This window comes from Cucumis melo, chromosome 12 (genome assembly GCF_025177605.1).
Source record: "Cucumis melo cultivar AY chromosome 12, USDA_Cmelo_AY_1.0, whole genome shotgun sequence".
Taxonomy (NCBI): Eukaryota; Viridiplantae; Streptophyta; class Magnoliopsida; order Cucurbitales; family Cucurbitaceae; genus Cucumis; species Cucumis melo.
The window spans coordinates 2,964,788-2,984,365 of record NC_066868.1 but is presented as its reverse complement, the minus strand read 5'-3'; the positions used below and the strand labels follow the sequence as shown (position 1 = coordinate 2,984,365).

The window sequence follows — 19,578 nt, the reverse complement described above, 5'->3', positions numbered from 1 at the left end:
CTAAATTATATTAATAATTGATGGAAATATCTCTTTTCTTTCCTTCACTGTCAATAATCCTAATTTAATGTAATTATAACTAAATTCTTTTTAAGTTAAGATTTTTCTTTCTAATTTAACAAACTGTGTGTTCACACACTTTTTTTTAAAAAAATATTCTGTTAATGAAAATAAGTGCAAATATAATAATTATATTTAAAATAATTAAGTATATAATAATCATTTAAAAAAATACAAATATAATAAAATCTATCGATAATAAGAATGTATCACTGATAATCTATGTATCAAATATTGGTCTATCACTGATAAGTCATAAGAATATCAGCGATAGACTTTGCTATATTTGTAATTTTTTTAAAAATATTATTATACGTTTAATAATTATTTTAAAAATTGGTACGTAACTACTCTAAAATTTGAAGAAAAAAAAAAGAAGAAGAAGAAAAAGAAAGAATATATAGTAGTAAAAATAAGAAGAAATAATAAGAAGTTGAATTTTGATGGTTTTTGGAACAACAACTAATTCAACCCCCACTTGGAGAGGGATATAAAGTAAAATAGCGACGTTTCACGATATCACCATTTGTGCTACCCCTCAACCTTAGCCCCAAAATCATGATGTTCATACCCTATAGCAAATTTATATTTTAAAACTTATACTAAGTTCCAGTCATTAATTTTAATTTGTTTCTAATTTTTGTTTTATGGTAAAAACTTATATAATTACTTAAAGTTAGTTTAATTTCTACATTTTGTTTGGCCACCATAGTAACTTCTAAATTTTAAGATGTAACATTTCATCTCACTAGTAAACTTAAAACTTGGTAAAATGATTAACAATATGTTAATTAAACTACAAATGAAACGGCATGTTATTTAGTATTACTATTAAATGAACCTAAAATCTTACAAAGTTTAATAAAAAGGGTCTCTACATATATACAAGATCTCATTCTTAACCTACCATAAAACAAATAATATAAACTAAAAAAAAGAAGTTAATCAAACAAACAATATAGAATGATAGTATAATATAAGAATGAATAATTAAATTTTTCTCCACATGTGACATCCATTTTACACACCAATGCCCCACCACCAACCCTCCGGCATATATTTTTTTTCCTTTCTCCAATCAATCAATAAATATATATATATATATATATATATATATATTATTTTCCCTTTTTTTCCCACATATTATTAATTTAAAACAATTTTTAAAAGAGAGAGAGAGAGAGAAAGTTGATTTCATGTTACTAAATCATAGCACTGAAAAACTTAATGAGAAAAAAAAAAAAAAAAAGGTTAAGACAAAGGCTACTTGGGGATGAACTTTAGAGAATGTGGCCGGCGGCGACGGTGGCCCGCCCACTGATTTTAATGGCTTCTTCTTTTTACAATTGATCAATATAACAAACTAATAATAATAATAATAATAATAATAATAATAATAATGGGCCAATAAAACATCCACTCCCATTTGTTTGGTTTAATTATTTACTCATTGCATCATAATTAATTATTATTAAGTTTTAATGTTGTTCTTAGGACAGGATCTAGCTCGGCTAATCAACATTTTTAATTTAACTTAGGATTCTCTAAGCAATAGTTTAAGAAATTATTAATACACATGTTCCTCTTTATTTCTTCATGTGGGGCTGGGATGTTTATATTAATAACTTAATATATACCATCGATGGAAAGAATATATGTGTAATGTATATATGTGTAATGTATGAGTTAGAGAAATATATAAATGAAAATCAAGATCATATAAAAGGATCGATCGTAAATATATGAGAGTATAGGGTTAAAAAAAATTTTAAGTAACTCAAAGTGTTGGTTGGCGGCTTAGAGTAAGCAAATTATTCTTGAAAATTTTCTTATAAAATATGGTAATATGTAAGTTAGGTGTTAAAACATGTTGAAAGAATATCAAGAAACATTAAAATTATTTTATGCCAAAATCTTGATCTAATGATCTCGGACATAACAGATTATGATATGTCTAACTTAGATGTTAAGTTAGAGTTAGAAATGTGAATGTGGATGCGGAGAATGAAAACATTTTTCATTTAATAATAGCACATATTTTTTAGATATACTTTTATAGCTTACTTTTGTTTTTATGTGGTTCTTTTAAAACTACTTTTGCTAACATATCTATTCATTTATGTGAATCCAGCTTTTAAATAAAACTTAAGAATATCGAAAACACAAAGGGTAAAGTTAGAAAATTGAAAGAGTATTGGGAAACTAAAATAGAGAACACATATTATAATTAACCTTCCATTTACATGTTTTCCCATATTTGTTGGATTTAAGTTTTATATTTTGTGAAGTTAAGTTACATTTAATAATATAATATAATACGTCTACTTTTATTTCCCTAAGTTTTTGGTATAAAGAGGAAAGCCTAACTTCGCTTCTCACCTTGCCGTAAGGGTAAGGGTTGGGAGGATAGACTTTCATTCTTTCTATCTTTTTCTTCCTTTACCTTCTCTGTGTTTATATTTAAACAAGAAGTAGGGTATATTTAATGTAGATTATGATTTAAATTGGAAAAAGACTTTAGTGTATATATATCTATATATATATCTATATATCTATATATATATATCTATATATCTATATATATATAAAAGTATAGCCAAAGTGATTATTCACTAATTTAAGCTACTCATATGTGAATATAAATGTCATTTATTTACAAATAAGTACTAATGGTTCGACTTATATTGGTGAAATTATCTTTTATGGGCATATTGCTCATAGACATGTGTGATAATATACCAAACTAGGTTTTTTTTTATATTCAATTTGAGTCTCTTTTCTATTGCATTCGATTCTTCTTTAATGTTGCTTTTGCATCGTATATTTGGTTGCAATGTCACGAACTTCATGTTTTGTAATTTTTCATAGATTTAGAAGATTGTATTTAGAATCTTTATGTTAAAGTTGCTTATACCTTAAATTTTAAGTGAAAAAATATATATTTAATGTATCAGTTTGATGTATTGTTATACACTATCGCACTCATATCTCGTATATGTATGTGTTTATCCATTGTACCTCCTATCTATCCCAGTTTTTTAGGAATTGATGTATATATCGTATCGTATCCCATATCTATATGTACCTATCCTTCGTAGGTTCTATCTTTTTCCATGTTTGTTGTGTTGACCGTTTACTCTTGCAACTATTGTAACATTATTTATAACTAAGTCATAGTGTGTCAGATAACCCTTCTTTCATCTGCTATGCATATAGGTTATTAGTTCTGAAATATTTCACAATATTCTAATGGAAAGTATCTCATGGCTTCTACTTGGACCACTGTGTTAAGATGGTCCACTGATCTTTGAATGCCCAAGCCCATTAGAATACAAGGGTTGAAAAAAAGGGCGCACTGTTTGAAGGCCCAAGCCCAATATAATATAAGGGATGAAAGACAGTAAATTAGCTAAGCCTGATAATTCAAATTGCTACCGTCCTATTTTAATAATTACAAAGAAAGTTGGGTTAAAAAGGTAGTGACTACTCAATAATTTGGTTCATTGATTGAGGAAGTGATTTTGTGAATCCATAATTGAATCAACACCTTGAAATTTTGAACAAATATTTCAATCTCAAAGCAAGTACTAAAATAATTATAACTTCTTTAGTTGGCTAAAGTAAAGAAATGGAAGGTTCGTGTATATAAATGCAAATGGCAGTAATAAAAGAATGGAATTCACTTTGAATTAAGCAACAATGAGACCACATCCTTCAATTTTTCACTAATTGGGGAGTTAACTAAAAGATGTTCTTAGGAATGAAAACAAATCTAAGTTTTACTGTTTCACAGTAGTAATAATATGCTCTGCCACAACAGCTTCAAAAATATTGTTGATGGTAAAATGTGAGTTAAAGAAATGGGAGTTCGTAAAACAAGACCCACCCATTTTCTCTACCGCCAATATACTCTTCTTCATTTCAACTTTTTCAGAAACATCAACTCTACTTTTCCACTCTGTCACTAATAATGATGATTTCGTAAATGCCATTGACGATGATATACCTCTCTCTACTTCCCGAAATGTTTACTCTGATTTCTGCTTCGATGATCTGCTCGGGCGAGAAGTCCTCAAACCACTCGTGAGTCTTCCAATGAATTTCAGAATCTCATCAATTATGATTACGGGCAATGCCACAGCTAGAACCAAGAGCCATTCGTTCAAGGACAGCGGGACAATGCCGAAAATCTTGGCAAGGAATGGCACATACAGAATCAAGAAATGCAAGCCGAATGAAACTGACATTGCAAGGAGGAGCCAGGGGTTAACCCAAGGGGGCATTGTCAACAAGCTACCATCCTCGGAGAGGGCATTGAGGGAATTGAACATCTCGATGGCGACCAGAACAGAAAGTGAGAGGGTTGATGCCTTGATCTTGCCTGAGCGGAAGTACTCGCATGGATCTGAATCGAAGTTGAAGACTTCATCCCCGGCTGTGAAGGGTGACACGGAGAATCCTTCCCAAGACGGGCACTGACCCCAGTTGGCAAGCTGAGAGTAAGAGACGAGACTGTGACCATCTCCAGACAGGTCAATGCCCAAGAATGAACCATGTGTGTACCAAATAATAAAAACGCCTACAGTTGCTAACCCTACGTAGAGTCCAATCACCTGTGCACCAACGTAAGAAAATTATGGGAAAAGTACAAAATGATATCATTTCACACAAAAAGGTATTTTCTTATATAGTTAGTTAAAGGAAGCGTGATGGAGCAAATACCAAATAGCGGATCAAAATCCAGGTTGTGATCAACGAGTCATCACTTTTCCTTGGCGGTTTCTTCATTATATCGTTATCAGGTGGATTAAATCCTAATGCAGTAGCTGGGGGTCCATCTGTAACAAGATTAACCCAGAGAAGCTGAACAGGGATCATCCCTTCGGGAATACCCAGTGCTGCTGTCAAAAATATCGATGCAACCTCACCGATGTTCGAGGAAATCATGTACCTACAATCATTGTTTCGCATTTGAAAGCAATTGTCAAATCCTAAATCCTGTGAAGACGCCTGAATTGTTTTCAAAATAAGTCTTCAGGCAAAATGCGGAAGTTGAAACTGTTTACACTTATAACTGAAATCACGCATGCCTACTTGAGATATTCATGTTTGATGGCAATGAAAGACCAACTGAACTATGTAAAATGTCATACTAAAACATTATCAACGAAAATGGATAAGAGCTGGTTCACGTGGAAGAAAAACCTGATAAAAGCCTTCATGTTGTCGTAAATTGATCTTCCTTCACCAACTGCAGCGACTATGGTACTAAAATTGTCATCGGCAAGAACCATATCAGAGGCTTCCTTTGCAACCTGGAAAGATAAAGTCATATGTGGGGCCAGATGTTAAAAACACAGACACCAAGCAATGTAGATGTACAAAATGCAAAAACAACCAAGATTGATTTACATGCCTCTTCTTTTTACCCTTCTTTTCTCATGGTGAAAATCTGAACATTTAACATTTTGGTCCAAATATAATGGCTACCACAAGCATTTCAGTTTGCTCTAAACAGGATAAGTAGTACATTCGCTCCAAACAGGATGAAGGGGAAAAAAGTGCAGGGTATATAATACGTATGACACAGTGACTTATTTGAAATTCTGTTTCACAGGAAAGAACACATCAAAGTTTGTACCTCTGTCCCAGCAATGCCCATCGCAATCCCAATATCAGCCAACTTCAAGGCAGGTGCATCATTGACTCCATCTCCTGTCATTGCAACAACTTCACCATCTTCCTTGAGCAATCTTACTATCTCTTGTTTATGTCTTGGTTCAGCCCTAGAGAAAAGAAGTCCTCCATCTTGTCTTAGATGAAATTTCTGATCCTCCCGGCTCATTGTCATGAATTGTTTACCAGTTAAACTTCTGGAATTTATAGCTTCATGTTGTCCAAATACACCTATTTCTCGACATATAGCTTCAGCTGTGTTCTGGTTGTCTCCTGTGATAACCATGACGCGAATACCAGCAGCTTTACAGTCTTCAATTGCTTGATGAACCTCTTTTCGAGGAGGATCCTATAAGAACAAATTGTGGAGCAAGCTCAAGCGATTGAAAAACTATAAAAAATAATAATAAGTACTAACGATTACAAAATATCAAGAATAAATAAACTATAAAACATTCACGCTGAGCCACTCACCCTTAACCCAACAAATCCAGCAAAAATAAGATTGCTTTCAATTGTAGAGTATTTGGATGGGTCAAGTAGAAGCTGATGTGCTGGATGATCTTCGTCACCAACAGTATAGTCAGAAAATTCTGGAAGATATTCCTTGTATGCAAAACCTAAACACCTTAGTGCACTAGAAGACATCTCACGCAAACAATCTAAGAGATATTTCTTCGAGTCTGAGTCCAAATTCACTATAGTTCCATCAAGCAGCTGAATAAATGAACTCCGATCCAGAAGATTTTCAACAGCACCCTGCCACAGTTCAGTGAATAACCATCTTAAAAAATGATAATTACCATAACACAATGAGGAGAGAGATGAGTGATTCAAAGAAGCAGTGAAGAAAATAATGAGAAAGAAACAAGCGACTACAATAGTACGGAATTACTTTACAATAATGAAGGCTTAAAAGATGAGGTACAAAAGTCACAAGGTTGATTGATATCAATCAAGCGTTACAACCTAAAAAGTTCTGTAACCATTTCAATCCTCTTTCATGAGCTACTATGTGGGGTGAGGCACAAAAGTCACAAGGTTGATTGAAATCAAGCGCTACAACCTAAAATGTTTTGTAACCATTTCAATCTTCTCTTTCATAAGCACTATGCGAGAAGACCCAAAGTAGAGGTGAGACGCAGAGGGAAATAGCACAGCACATTCATATAAAAGAGAAAAATTAAAATTTTAAAAATAAGCAAAATAATACAATATCTAAAAGTAGGAATTAAAATAAAATTTTTGACCAAACCAAATAAGGCTTAAATAATCAGATTATCAGAATATACCTTCACGAGTAATGATTTCTTCCCTGATTTAGAATTTGTGATAACTCCCATGGATTTACGGTCCCGGTCAAACTCCAAAGTAGCAATGCGCTGCTCATTCTTGTTCCAAGCTTGGCAGCATCCTTATTTAATCATATTACCGCGTCAAAGACATGTCAACATAAAGATGCATAATAAAATAAGAGAATAATAGCAGTCAAGAACTTACGCAGGACATCCCCATTAGTTTCAACTGAACTTGAGTCATATCCTTCAGGAAGCCCCATCTTTTCCACAAGAACCTTCGCATGCAGACAACGAAAGGAATCAGTAAGAAAGCTACATAAAATGTACAACACAAATTATTTGTTGGCATCTGGCCCTTGTCTTTATTTTCAGCACATCTTAACAACGTTTCTTCATACTCTATCAACAGGCAGATCCATAAAACAAAAGAAAAGAAGCTTATCAAACATTACACTCTAAAATAACCACTTCTTCACTATTGTTGTGGAGAAAAATGTATCAGAGGTTACTTAAAGAAGACTTGAATCTTCCTTCTCTTTCCAAATTTCTTCTTTTTTCATGAGTTGAGCTCGTTATTAATTGTCCAATCAGCCTCATAATTTTCTGTTCTAAGCATAAAAACATTTAGCTTTCAAGGACATGCCAAGTCACTCTTAGATATCCTAAACATCATCTAGGGGCTAGTCTTCGACATACAAAACTGCTACCAGAGTTAAGAGATGAGACAATTAACTAAGTGACATACAATCAAATGCATCAAAAAGTCATGAGAATATTTGGTCACCTTCAGAGCTGCTTCAGTAGGCATTCCACTTGCAACAAAATGATGGCCAGATTTTTCAACACCTGCATCATTACAAACGGCAGCAATCTTTGCCAACATTTGCAGATTAGCATCCAGTTGACCTTCAAGCCAACCAATTATTTTTCCATCCAAAGGATCATATGTCGTCCCCTCCACATCAAAGGCTCGTAGAGTACCAACACGAGAACCAAGAGCCACAATTTTCGCCACAGCCATCTGATTAGTCGTTAGAGTACCTGTCTTATCAGAACATATCACAGTTGTACAGCCAAGTGTTTCAACACTGGGCAGCTTACGAACAAGGGCATTTTTTTGGGCCATCTTCCTAGTGCCAAGTGCCAAGCATGTTGTTATGACCGCAGGTAAACCTTCAGGAATTGCTGCCACAGCCAAAGCCACAGCAATCTCAAAGTAATATGTACATTTCTCAAACGAAAACTTAAAATTTGCAGGCCAACCATCGACGTATTCCCAAGTGAGGAAGTATTTGACATTAATAAGCCAGACTAGAGCACAGATCACTCCAATTATTGCTGTTAAAAGCTCTCCAAACTCATTCAACTTCTTCTTCAATGGTGTATCATCTTCACTCTGGGCTGCTTCTTGTATCTGACAATGCACCTGTCCGAGTTCAGTGCTCATTCCTGTTTGGGTAACAATGCAAATACAATTCCCATTTACAACTGTTGTCCCTGCAAAAACCATACACTTTTTCCCCTGTATATCTGTATCTTCTGGCACAGTCTTAGAGGTCTTGCTCACTGCTTCACTCTCACCTGTCAAGGAACCTTGCTCAACTCGAAAAGTAGAGCTGATTAAACGCAATACTCTCATGTCAGCAGGCACCTTATCCCCAACTCTCAGTTCTACTATATCACCAGGAACAAGTTCTTTTGCAACAATTGAAGTTCGTTTACCATTTCGTAACACTGAAGCCTGTTCAGACTGAATTTCTTTAAGAGCTTCCAATGCTTTCTCGGCATTGTTCTCTTGCCAAATGCCAACAATGGCATTAACAATCAATATCAAGAAAATAACTAGAGGCTCCACAAATGCTGTGATCTCCATCTCACCTCCTTCCTCTCCATCATACCACGCAAGAACAAAAGATACAACTGCTGCGGCTAATAGAATCCTAACTAGTGTGTCATTAAATTGTTCTAAAATCAGTTTAAAGATTGAAGTACCTTCATGTTTCTCCAACTCATTGTAACCATAGATCTTTCTCTTGTTTTCAACCTCTTCAGTTGATAATCCAAGATCAGGGTTCACTTGGTATATCTCTAAGCATTCTTGAACATCTCTTGCCCAGGCTGGATAAGTTTCTTTCTTGGATGAGTTAGCAGCAAAAATCTCTTTTTTCCCGTAGTTTTCACCGCCTCTACCCATTTAGATTACCAAATCAATATCGCCTGCAAATGAGCAGTTAATTCGGACGAAATCCAACTCAAGAAAACCCCATTAACAAAAAAAATCAGAACTGCAAAATCAAACACCCAAATCTCAGTTTAATCCACTAAGAATCCACAATACCCGAACATTAACACTAAGAAATGAAATCATACAAAACAAAGAACACCCATTTCATCTATCTTACTAAAAACCCAACTGAAAATATATAAAAAAAAAAAAAAACCATCGAAATTCAAACGAAATTAAAGCCGTTAATCCACAGATCCACAAGAAACAACAAGATCCTCTACAATCAAACATGATCAAAAACAAGAAATCAAGAGTGAAAAGAAATCATTACAATCTCAAAAATCAGACAACATAGTTACCAGAATTCCTGGATCTTTGAAGCAAGAAAAGCTTCCGTTTCTCTCTCTAAACTACGAATCGAGAGAGAGAAGTAGAGAGAAGTAGAGAGAGAATCAAACCTAAATAAGGAACGATTCAACCGCATAATCCGCTGCATCCGATACTACGGAGCACGAAGTGTAATATCATTACATTGGGACACGTGTTGGAAAGTGGTGGTAGTAAGAGTGATTTGTGGTGAAGGTGTAGGGTAAGAGAAATGTGGGATCCACATGGAATATGGTTTTTTAATCGTTATTAAAAGAAAAAAAAAAAAAAAAAAAAAGAAAAGAAGAAGAAGAGGAAGCCCACGAAGCTTCGTACTAATTTTCACTTTGGAATACCAAACTTGGGGATTTGGAAAAGGTACATTTGCTTATATACCCTTGTATTTTTGTTGAATTTCAAATAAGGGCTTGATTCGTTACGAAGCTTTACGTCATCCTCCACTTTGCCCTTTGGGGTTTCATTTTTGAATCTGCGTTGAATAATGATGCCGTTTTGGAATTTTGTTTCAAAACACTACATATTCATTTTTATATTTACTTTAATCATCCAAACCCTATGCTATAATAATATTAATAATTTTCCTTTTTTTATTTTCACATGACATCCTAATTAACTTCCTAAGTAACACTACTCACCCATTAATTCTTAATCTTAAATTTATTTTAGGTTTTTCCAAATTACTGATTTTAGCAAACTTTGGCTTTTGTTTTCTATAATGATCTAAATTTTGGATAATTTAGAATTGTGTTATATATATAGTAAAATGACTAATTGATTTATAAATATAATAAAATGGCCAAAAAAACAATATTTTTTTTTTTTTTGATATTTTTCTATATTGGTTGATCATTTTTCTATTTAAAATTCTCTAAAAAAAGAGAAAACATAATAAATATGGTATTGTAGGTTGTGGCCTCAATCCAATTTTCTTTTAAGTTAAGATATGTAATATGTATTATGTTTTAAATTATAAGAAACAAAATACTAATACTAATACTAAGTACATAATTCATTCAAAATAAATCTTCTATCCCCTAAAACATTTTCATAAATCAATTTATGTTATTGCTTCAAAACTTTAATTAACAAAACTTCATATCAATTTAATATTTAATGGATAATTATCCTCCGTTATCAAACATATCTCAAACAATTAAATAATTGGAGACTTGACTTCTTTCTTTTTAAAATCACAGGGAACAAAATTAAACTTTAAATTTAATTTTTCTATATATATATATATATATATATATGAGATTATTTCATTGTTTAAACTGTCATCTAATCACATTTTTTATAGATCTTGTTTTTTTTAAAAGAATAGGTAAATATTGCAATTAATTATCGATGTTCTTTTTTCTATTTTAGGTACTAAAATTTTCAAATGTAAAATTTGAATAGTAGGTAGAAATTAAAAAAAAAATTATTATTATTATTATTGTGATATATTCATTAGTTAATTTGATTTAAGTGAAAATAATAATAATAATAATAATAATAACAACAACAACAAGAAGAATTCATTACAATTCATTTTACAGATTTTACATGTGAATGTCGAAAACCTTCCTATGGTTTATCGAAAAAGAAACAAAATACCATAAGTTAGTAGGTAAAGTACACTTACCGGAAAATCAAAGGTTCTTATATTCCTTTCATCTTTTAGTTGTTGAATCTTGTTCTTTTTTAGTCTATGAATTTATTCTTATGGTTTACCTTTTATTTTTTGTAGTAGTATAATTTGATTATATCGATCTTTTGAATGTAAGTTAACTGGATATAACTCCCAAGACATCAAAGAATCGAGATTGCATTTGAATGATAGAAATTTTGAATATATTAAAGTATAGTTAAGAAAGATATAGAATGGTTAAAAGTTACAAAACATTGATTAATAACAAGAGGTACCTTTTTTTTCATGTAGCTCGATCAATTGTAGAAACTCTATTGTTAAACATGCTTAGTTGGAGTAACTCTACGTTTGGTGAATTCCTAAAAAGTTTCCAGAAAAACGTGTGAGTGAAAATCACATAACATACTGAAATGATCTGTGTTGGGTTATGGGGATAATTTTTACTCTATTTGAAGCATTCAAGGCAAGTAAGAATGATATAACAAGTTGCAGGAGATGCAGAGAAAGTAAGGACAACACAATAAGTAGTAGGAGATGTAAAAAAATATGTCAGGACAATTAAGTGTGTCAGATCAAATTTCTGAATTATGGACATGAGGCACGTTACACTACATATCGGGACAATATTTCAAAGTTATCTAGTTTTGTTGAGGAGATTATGTTCTTGTATGAGGTAGATTGTTTGGTGTTCGAGATTGACAAACGAAGTGGCCAGCCACGAAATGCATGGCAAGTGTTGAGTTTGAAAATTATAGATGTTTTCTTTTTGTTTTGGAAATTTTATTCACCTTCTTTGTTTGAGGGAGGAGGATGATTAGTTATTTCTAAGGATGATAATTTTTTTTCTTGATATGGGTGTTGTATTCTCCAAATAAATAAATCAATAAATAACTTTAAATTGAGAAATCAAATAATGTCATCTATGATCCATTTAAGTTGAGATCCAATCGGTCAATTTGTGGTATGCCATATAAAATTAGTCCAATCAAGATTTGAAGATGAGACATATAGGTTAAAACTGAATCAAATTGTATACCTAATATGCATGTAGGCCCATGACACAAGTTGGTCCCAATCATTCACATAAAAATTGAACCAATCAAATTGTACCATTTGTATTGAGATGACGTAAAATCCTCCAATTTAATTGAGCCACGTGGCCATGGACTTCAACCAAGTAGGCCAGGTCTCTCCACCTTTTTCAACCATACATAATTCCTCTTGTTCCGTTTTTCATTTATAATGTTTTTACGACTATCACCTACACCTACATCTAATTCTACCTTTAAACTCATTTTATGAACCAATCGTATCACCTACAATATTGATATGATTTTCATCTTTTTTTTTTTTCTAAGAATGTACACGTTGAAATATGTTAATTGTTCATTCATCACACGAATCATGATGGGAGATTGTGATCACGCAATCCTAACTACTACATGACGATGATGTTTGACTACACGATCCTAGTATTACATAACACCAAGATTAATTAACACTTCTTACGTTAAACCATAATTTTAATAGCAATGACTAAAAGACTACTTCTAAATTTTATTTTTATTTACTAGATGACATAATATATTAAATATATTATTATCTATTAATTTAAACTTTGATCCTCAATTGTAAAATCTAATAATAATTTTAAGATTTTGTAGTTGCACAAGATAATAAGATAATGTTAATAATAAAAATCATTTGATTGGTTTGGTAAAATAAAAATTTAGATGAGGGACAAGCAAATATATTTTAATTTTGCATTTAATGAGTGGTTAGTGGCATATTAGTAAGATCACATGAGAAAAAGGTTGGATCTTTTTCTTTTCTTTTCAAACTTTACATCATATTTTTCTTAGTAGATGACTTCTAGCCATTAGCATTCATAATAGTACATATACTCTTCTCATGAAATAAAGATAATTTAATATTTGATCTATCAAATTCTTCTCAAATTGACTATTCTCATCTTTGGAGTATTTTTAAATATAACCAAATGAACTACAATATCAAAACATAACAAAATATTAGATTTTATCAATTATAGACCTAGATGAAAAAATTGATAGAAGTTTATTAATATCTATTGTATTTGATAGAATCTAAAATTTTCAGCAATTTTGTTCTTTTATAATAATTTTCCTCAACTTTTTTATGGTTTTAAGTGAATACTTTAATTTTTGTTGAGTAGTTATAAATATAGCAATCAGATTCCAATTAGTAGTAGATACACATCACAATAAGTTATAGACCGTATTTCTAGCATAAGTTTATCAAGAGTAATATGTATCTATTAATAAAGACTCTATCGCTGATAAATTTTGTTATATTTATAATCTTTTAAGAATGTTGCAATACAAAACCAAAGCAAATTTTCTTTTTTACAATACTTGAGACGAGATAATCATACCATTAATGTAAACTCAAAGTTTACAGAACAATCTTTATGCCCATTTTTATTAAAATAAAAAAAACTCCTTTAAATGATAAAATTATTAAACATATTTATAGAGTAAAATGTGAGAGACCTATCAACAATAGACTATGATTAATTATGATAGACTATTATTTGTATCTATCAATGACACAGATAGACGCATATAATCACGATAGACTATTATTAATATCTATCGATGACACAGATAGATGCATAATCCTTAATCAACAATAATATTTTACTATAACAAAATATTAAAAGGAAAAGGTAGAATGAGGTAAGATGATAGGAAAAGAGTTATATGGGATGCAAGCAAAGTGGAATAGCCAAAGATTGCATAGATGTCGTGTTGGTATAAGACAAGCCAAGAGGAAAGAAGGAATTGCAAGAACAGCATCTTTTCACATGTCACTTTCTAAGTTTGAGTTCATTTAGTTTTCTTTTACCTTTTTGGTTTCTAATTCTTTTAACAAATTTTGTTGTTTTCCTTTTTGATTAAGAAAACTTAAATTTATAATTTCAACCATTAACTTTACAAACTATTTTCTGTTTTAAAGTCTTATTCACTTTGAATATTATTATTATTATTATTATTATTATTATTATTTCATTTTCCAAATATAATAAAATCGAGGGGTCCTTTTACAAGTAGAACAAAACGACAAAAGATTTACACTATATAGAACAATTCAAAAAATGAAAAAAGCCCACAAACTCACCGTGTAAAATACAAAAAATACCTCATCAACGCAACGTAAGCGTAATATATTTGGTATAAGAACACACGCATAATATATTTGGTACACGATCATTTAAATTTGTCTATTGTTTGGTACACGATCGTTTAGATTTGGGTAGATAAATCGTTTTTCTTTTGGTGCACAATCGTTTAGATTTGGCTAGACGATTTTTTTAAATTTTTTTTGTATGTGATCGTTTACTTTTTTTACACGATCATTTATTTTTTTCAAGATTCTTTAGTACACGATCGTTTAGATTTGGATAAACAATTTTTTTTTAATTATTTCGGTATGCGATCGTTTAGATTTATCTACATGATGGTTTGTTTTTTTACACGATTGTTTACTTTTTGGTTACTCCAATAAAAATGATTTTTTTCAAGATTCTTTATACACGATCTTTTAGATTCTACTATTTTTTATACGCGATAGTTTAGATTTTATTACCCAAATTTTAAAAAGAAGAAAGACGATAGAAAGAAATCGCAGATGAAAAAAAAGAAGAGGAAAAGAAGAAAGACAATGGAAAGATTAAACGACGTACAAAAAGAAGAGGAAAAGAAGAAAGACAATGGAAAGAAATCGCAAAGAAAAAAAAAGAAGAAAGACGATGGAAAGAAATAGCAGCAGAAAAAAAAAAGAGAAGAGGAACAGAAAAAAGACGATGAAAAGATTAAACGATGTAAAAAAGAATCGAAAAAAAAGAAAGACGATGGAAAGAAATCGCTGCAAAGAAAAAAAAAAGAGAATAAAAGAAATTGCAGCAAAGAGGAGAAGAAGACGGAAGGGCAAACTTAGAATATTTAAAAAATGACTAATTTTATGGACTTTGTTACACGAGCCATAAATAATTTGATGTTTTATTACCTTCATGAAAATTTCCCTAAAATCAATCAAAATATTTACAACTATAGCAAAATATCACAATTTATTTTCTATGAATCGTAATAAACTACTATTTATATCTATTACGACACAAATACACACAAATATTAGTTAATATGATCTATAGCGGATAAATGTTAATATTTTATTATATTTATAAATATTTTTAATAGATTTTTTTAAACGATATTTTTTCCCTTATTTACTGGCAATTGTTTCATCTTATTAATATCATTTTAGTAGCTTCATCCATTTTTCTTCTATTTAATGTTGGGGTGACATTATTGTTTAAAAATGTTTTTTTTTTAAATATTATTGTTTTCAAAAGCTATTTTTATGGTCTCCTTAGCTCATAAGTTTTGTTTGATGAATAATTGAATATGAATATTAAAGATCTAAAAGTTGAAATTTTGAGATGTTTAACATTTAAGATCATTGACATCTTGAAATTAAAATATTGGATTTGTCTTACAACTTTTGTCTACAAAAACTATAACTTTAATCCATTAAAATAAGAATAAAAATCAACAAATACTTTACATCAAAATATTAATTAAATGTAATTTTGAAGATTAAAGAAATTGAATTACTAAAAGACAATAAATTAATTACAAAGTAATTAAAATATTACTAATACACAATTAAATTAGTAATCATAAAGATTTATATTAAATATCTAGAATATACACTAAAATTTAGTGGAAAAAAAATACATTTTTGGTAGGTGCTATTACGCTTTAAAGTTTTGAGTTTGGTTTAGTTCGGTTGTTAGATTTCGAAATGTTAGAAATTTAGGTTTGAGTTTTGTTTCCAATTTAGTTTCTAGGTTTAAAGATTTATATTTTTGACATCACTTTTTTCCCTAAATACTAAAATTTGATCATTCCATCAAAGCTTTTGACTTTCACTTGTGACAAATCGAAGGGTTGGGAATTATTATCATTTTAATGATTTATAGTTACTATTTTCAATAGAAAATATGATAATCATTATTACTTTATAATTACAATATTACAAAAAATCGAAGGTCTACTGATGCAAAAAACGGTGTCGGGACAAGTATCGTCGTAAGAAGTGTCCTTTTGCGACGCCTTGAAGGAAGCGTCGACAGTATGGATCTCTGGTGATGTCGCACAAACAACGTCAATAGAGGGTTTAACTTCCACGACAGAATGCAAGTACGTGTCATCGTTTTCTCAATTACTACCAACGTTGCATGCAAGACGTCGTGAGTGGTCAACTTTTTGTCGACGTTCCTTTGACCACATCGGCAAAGGGGAACATTTAAAAAATTCTGACAAAAATATCATGATGCCGGCTTGTATGGCGTCATGAGAGCTGAAACGTCTGCCGACGTGGGCTGTTGACATCGCGAGATGTGTGACATTTTGACTTTGACAGGGTTCTCATGAAGTTGGATTGCATGGCGTCGTGAGAGGTCAAACGTCTGCTGACGTGTGCAGTTCACATTGTGAGATATGTGACGTTTTGACTAATTTTGACAGTATTCTCCAGATGCCATAAATGACTATGTCACGAGTTTAGGATCCTATGTCGACGTCATAAGTGAAATGTCGAGAGTTCCTTTATAAATACCCAAACTTGCGTTCTGTAATTCAAAGAACTAAGAAAGAAAGAAGTTTTCAGCTAAGAGATCCTTTTCGGCTAAGAGAGATAGGAAGGGAAGGCCGAGAGAGAAGTCGTCACTGAGAGCTTTCTTTGAAGGGAAGGGAGTTGCCATCGAGAGTCACCGCCGCCCACTCCATTTTTTATATATATGTCATTATATTGTCTATTCATATATTTCATGCTTGTTTTGTTTAATTGATGCCCTTGTACTAGTCTTTATAAAATTTGATGCATATGTTTATTTGATGCCCTTATATTAGTCTCTAAACGCCTTGTTCTGTTTAGTGCATATTTTGATGCTTTTGAATGTATATTGTATATATTTTTGATACCAAAATTGTTGTGTATTTTAGAATTATGTGCAATGGAGGAACTCAAACAAAGGAAAGGAAGTTGAACATTATTTTAGCTAGTATGATCATAGAGACATGGTGTAACGACCCAACTCCTTATTCTGAGCCGAAGTCATTACTAAATGTAAACTACATGATTTAAGTCATAAAGTTTAGTTAAAACGAATAAAACCTCAGAATTTTATTTATAAAACCAAATCCGGGTAATATGCAAAATGTAAATAATGTTAAAATCCTACTCGGGCCCTATCTACTTTTAAAGAAATGAAATAGTAAATAAGGAAGAAAATAAAACTCAAGTACTAAATGTCTAAAACGGGGGTAAGCGGAAGCAGAAATCCCTATGGCTCGCCACGGTCACTTCTGGTCGCTCGCCAGCTTGCCCTTGCCCTACCTCGACCTCTACCTGAAAACATGTCATGGAAAGAGTGAGTATAAAATACTCAGTAAGGGACCCACTACTAGTCCCATTAGGTGCCTGTTAACTTCCTATTAGAGTCCTGAAACTGGTACCCCCATAACTGGCACGTCCCCGAACACGTGCAACACGCGCCCCCGTAGGGGCAAGCTGGTCCTTGGTAATTCCCAAGGGAATACCTAAGACGCTCGGGCTGTGAGCGGTCCCGTCGGATCACTCACGTCATGTCTGTGTCAATGTCAATGTCAGACTGGTAATCCCGTCAGACTACGCAGTTATAAGGGGGAGCGACCCTGTCGGGTCTCTCCATCATGTCTGTGTCATAAAGGTGGTGATCCCGAAGGACACCCATGTGGGTACGACTCTAATAAGGAGCTAACATACACCCTAACCATAGCATGCATATACATAACATTATCATGTAATCATATCACATCTCATCACCACAACCAAACATAAAGTCATAATCAGCCGTCACACATTAACCGTGTCATCATAATAAGTCACATCAGTAGTCACATCATGCCCTCATTAATTATACTATCGTTATGCAATGTAGTCCTCAAGTGCATAACTAGGAATGCATACAGTCTCATGATTCTAGTCGTAGAGCTAGTAGTAGAAATCTCTTACCTGGAGATTTGGTTGACGAGTCCTAATAGTAAGAAAAAGATGTGCTTTCCAAGCAGCGGGGCCCTAAATGATTAGGAACAACAATTAAAACCTAACCTTCACGTAACAGAGGTCCAAGAGTCGATTGAAGCAACTTACCCAAGATCAAGGTTGCGCTAACACCCTTTAAGTCGAGAAATCCCACGCTCCAACACCAATTGGTCCAACCGACCCTTTCAGAAAAATAATTTAATTTAATCCAAAAATTAAATTATTTAAAACTAAAATTACTCTTCGTTGGGTATGCCAAAACCCAACTAACTTACCAAAAACTTACCAAAGACACGTGGGGAAAGACCAAAAACTAGGTGGCTCCAAAAAGCTTGGCGGCTCGGCTGGATGAATAGGGATCGGCTTGGCAGCTCGACTGGGAAAGCAGGTGTCGGCTCGGCACAGGACAAAGGGCGCTGGCGCGGCTTCAGGCGTCGAGTGGACGCGCGGGCGTGGGTCGGCACGCGGGCGTGCGAGCGAGCAGATGGGTCGGGTCGCGAAGCGGGCGCCCATGCGGCGACTTCACGCGGTGAAGTCACACAGCTGCGGGTCGGCTCCGACGGATCGGGCGGGCGACGGCTGCGACGCTGGGCGCGGACTTTGACGACGCGGCGTTGGCTGGAAATCGACGGTGGATCGGGCGGCCTACTGCGAAGACGCTATGACTGCGATCGATGGCTCTGCTTCACGCGAGAGGGCTGGCGCGGGGCGGACGAAGAACCGGCTCGGATTTATGGCTGACTCCCGAACGTTCTGGCTGGAAGCCGGCGGCGCGGCGAGGCTGAGGTCGGCAGCTAGGGTTTCAAAACAATTTCTTCTTTTTTTTTTCTTCCAAAATTTCTCTAGGTTTCTCTCTCCTTTTTCTTTTCCAAAAATTTTACTTTTGGTATACGGGTCCCAAGGTTCATTTAAACCCCTAATAACTCCACATTCTCTCTCCTCCTCCGAATCTCATCAAATCCCCCCTTTTTCTCTCTTTTTAAAATAATTCTTCCTTTCTCTTCCCTAATTAATTCCTCACCTCTCTCTCCTTAACCAACCAACCTTAATCTTTAACAAATAACTTCACCAATTTATTTCCAAATAAAATAATTAAAATCCAACTAAACAAATAACTCTAATCCTTAATTAATTATAAGGTTAATTATAAGGTCAAAAGAAAAAATCAA

The 19,578-nt window shown here is 33.0% G+C and overlaps 1 protein-coding gene and 1 long non-coding RNA gene across 4 annotated transcripts; both read right to left on the bottom strand.

Moving 5' to 3' along the window:
• Positions 1 to 3,749: 3,749 nt before the first annotated feature.
• LOC103497190 (calcium-transporting ATPase 4, endoplasmic reticulum-type-like) lies at positions 3,750 to 9,767 on the bottom strand. 3 transcript variants are annotated; one of them, XM_008459294.3, is made up of 9 exons: positions 9,621 to 9,767; positions 7,819 to 9,251; positions 7,237 to 7,309; positions 7,029 to 7,150; positions 6,211 to 6,495; positions 5,702 to 6,085; positions 5,266 to 5,375; positions 4,783 to 5,011; positions 3,750 to 4,673 (listed from the first exon to the last, which is right to left on the bottom strand). In XM_008459294.3, the coding sequence occupies exons 2-9, from the start codon at positions 9,226 to 9,228 to the stop codon at positions 4,089 to 4,091; spliced, it is 3,198 nt and encodes a 1,065-aa protein (XP_008457516.1). In that variant the 5' UTR covers positions 9,229 to 9,251; positions 9,621 to 9,767; the 3' UTR covers positions 3,750 to 4,088. The 3 variants fall into 3 exon arrangements, with proteins under 3 accessions (XP_008457516.1, XP_050936377.1, XP_016902118.1); XM_051080420.1 differs by having other exon boundaries at positions 7,819 to 9,319; positions 9,621 to 9,733; XM_017046629.2 differs by having other exon boundaries at positions 9,593 to 9,688.
• An 8,512-nt stretch (positions 9,768 to 18,279) lies between these two features.
• On the bottom strand, positions 18,280 to 18,858 carry LOC127144456 (uncharacterized). Its single transcript, XR_007816108.1, has 3 exons — positions 18,696 to 18,858; positions 18,518 to 18,591; positions 18,280 to 18,442 (listed from the first exon to the last, which is right to left on the bottom strand). It is a non-coding gene; the product is annotated as an uncharacterized LOC127144456 (long non-coding RNA).
• Positions 18,859 to 19,578: the final 720 nt, after the last annotated feature.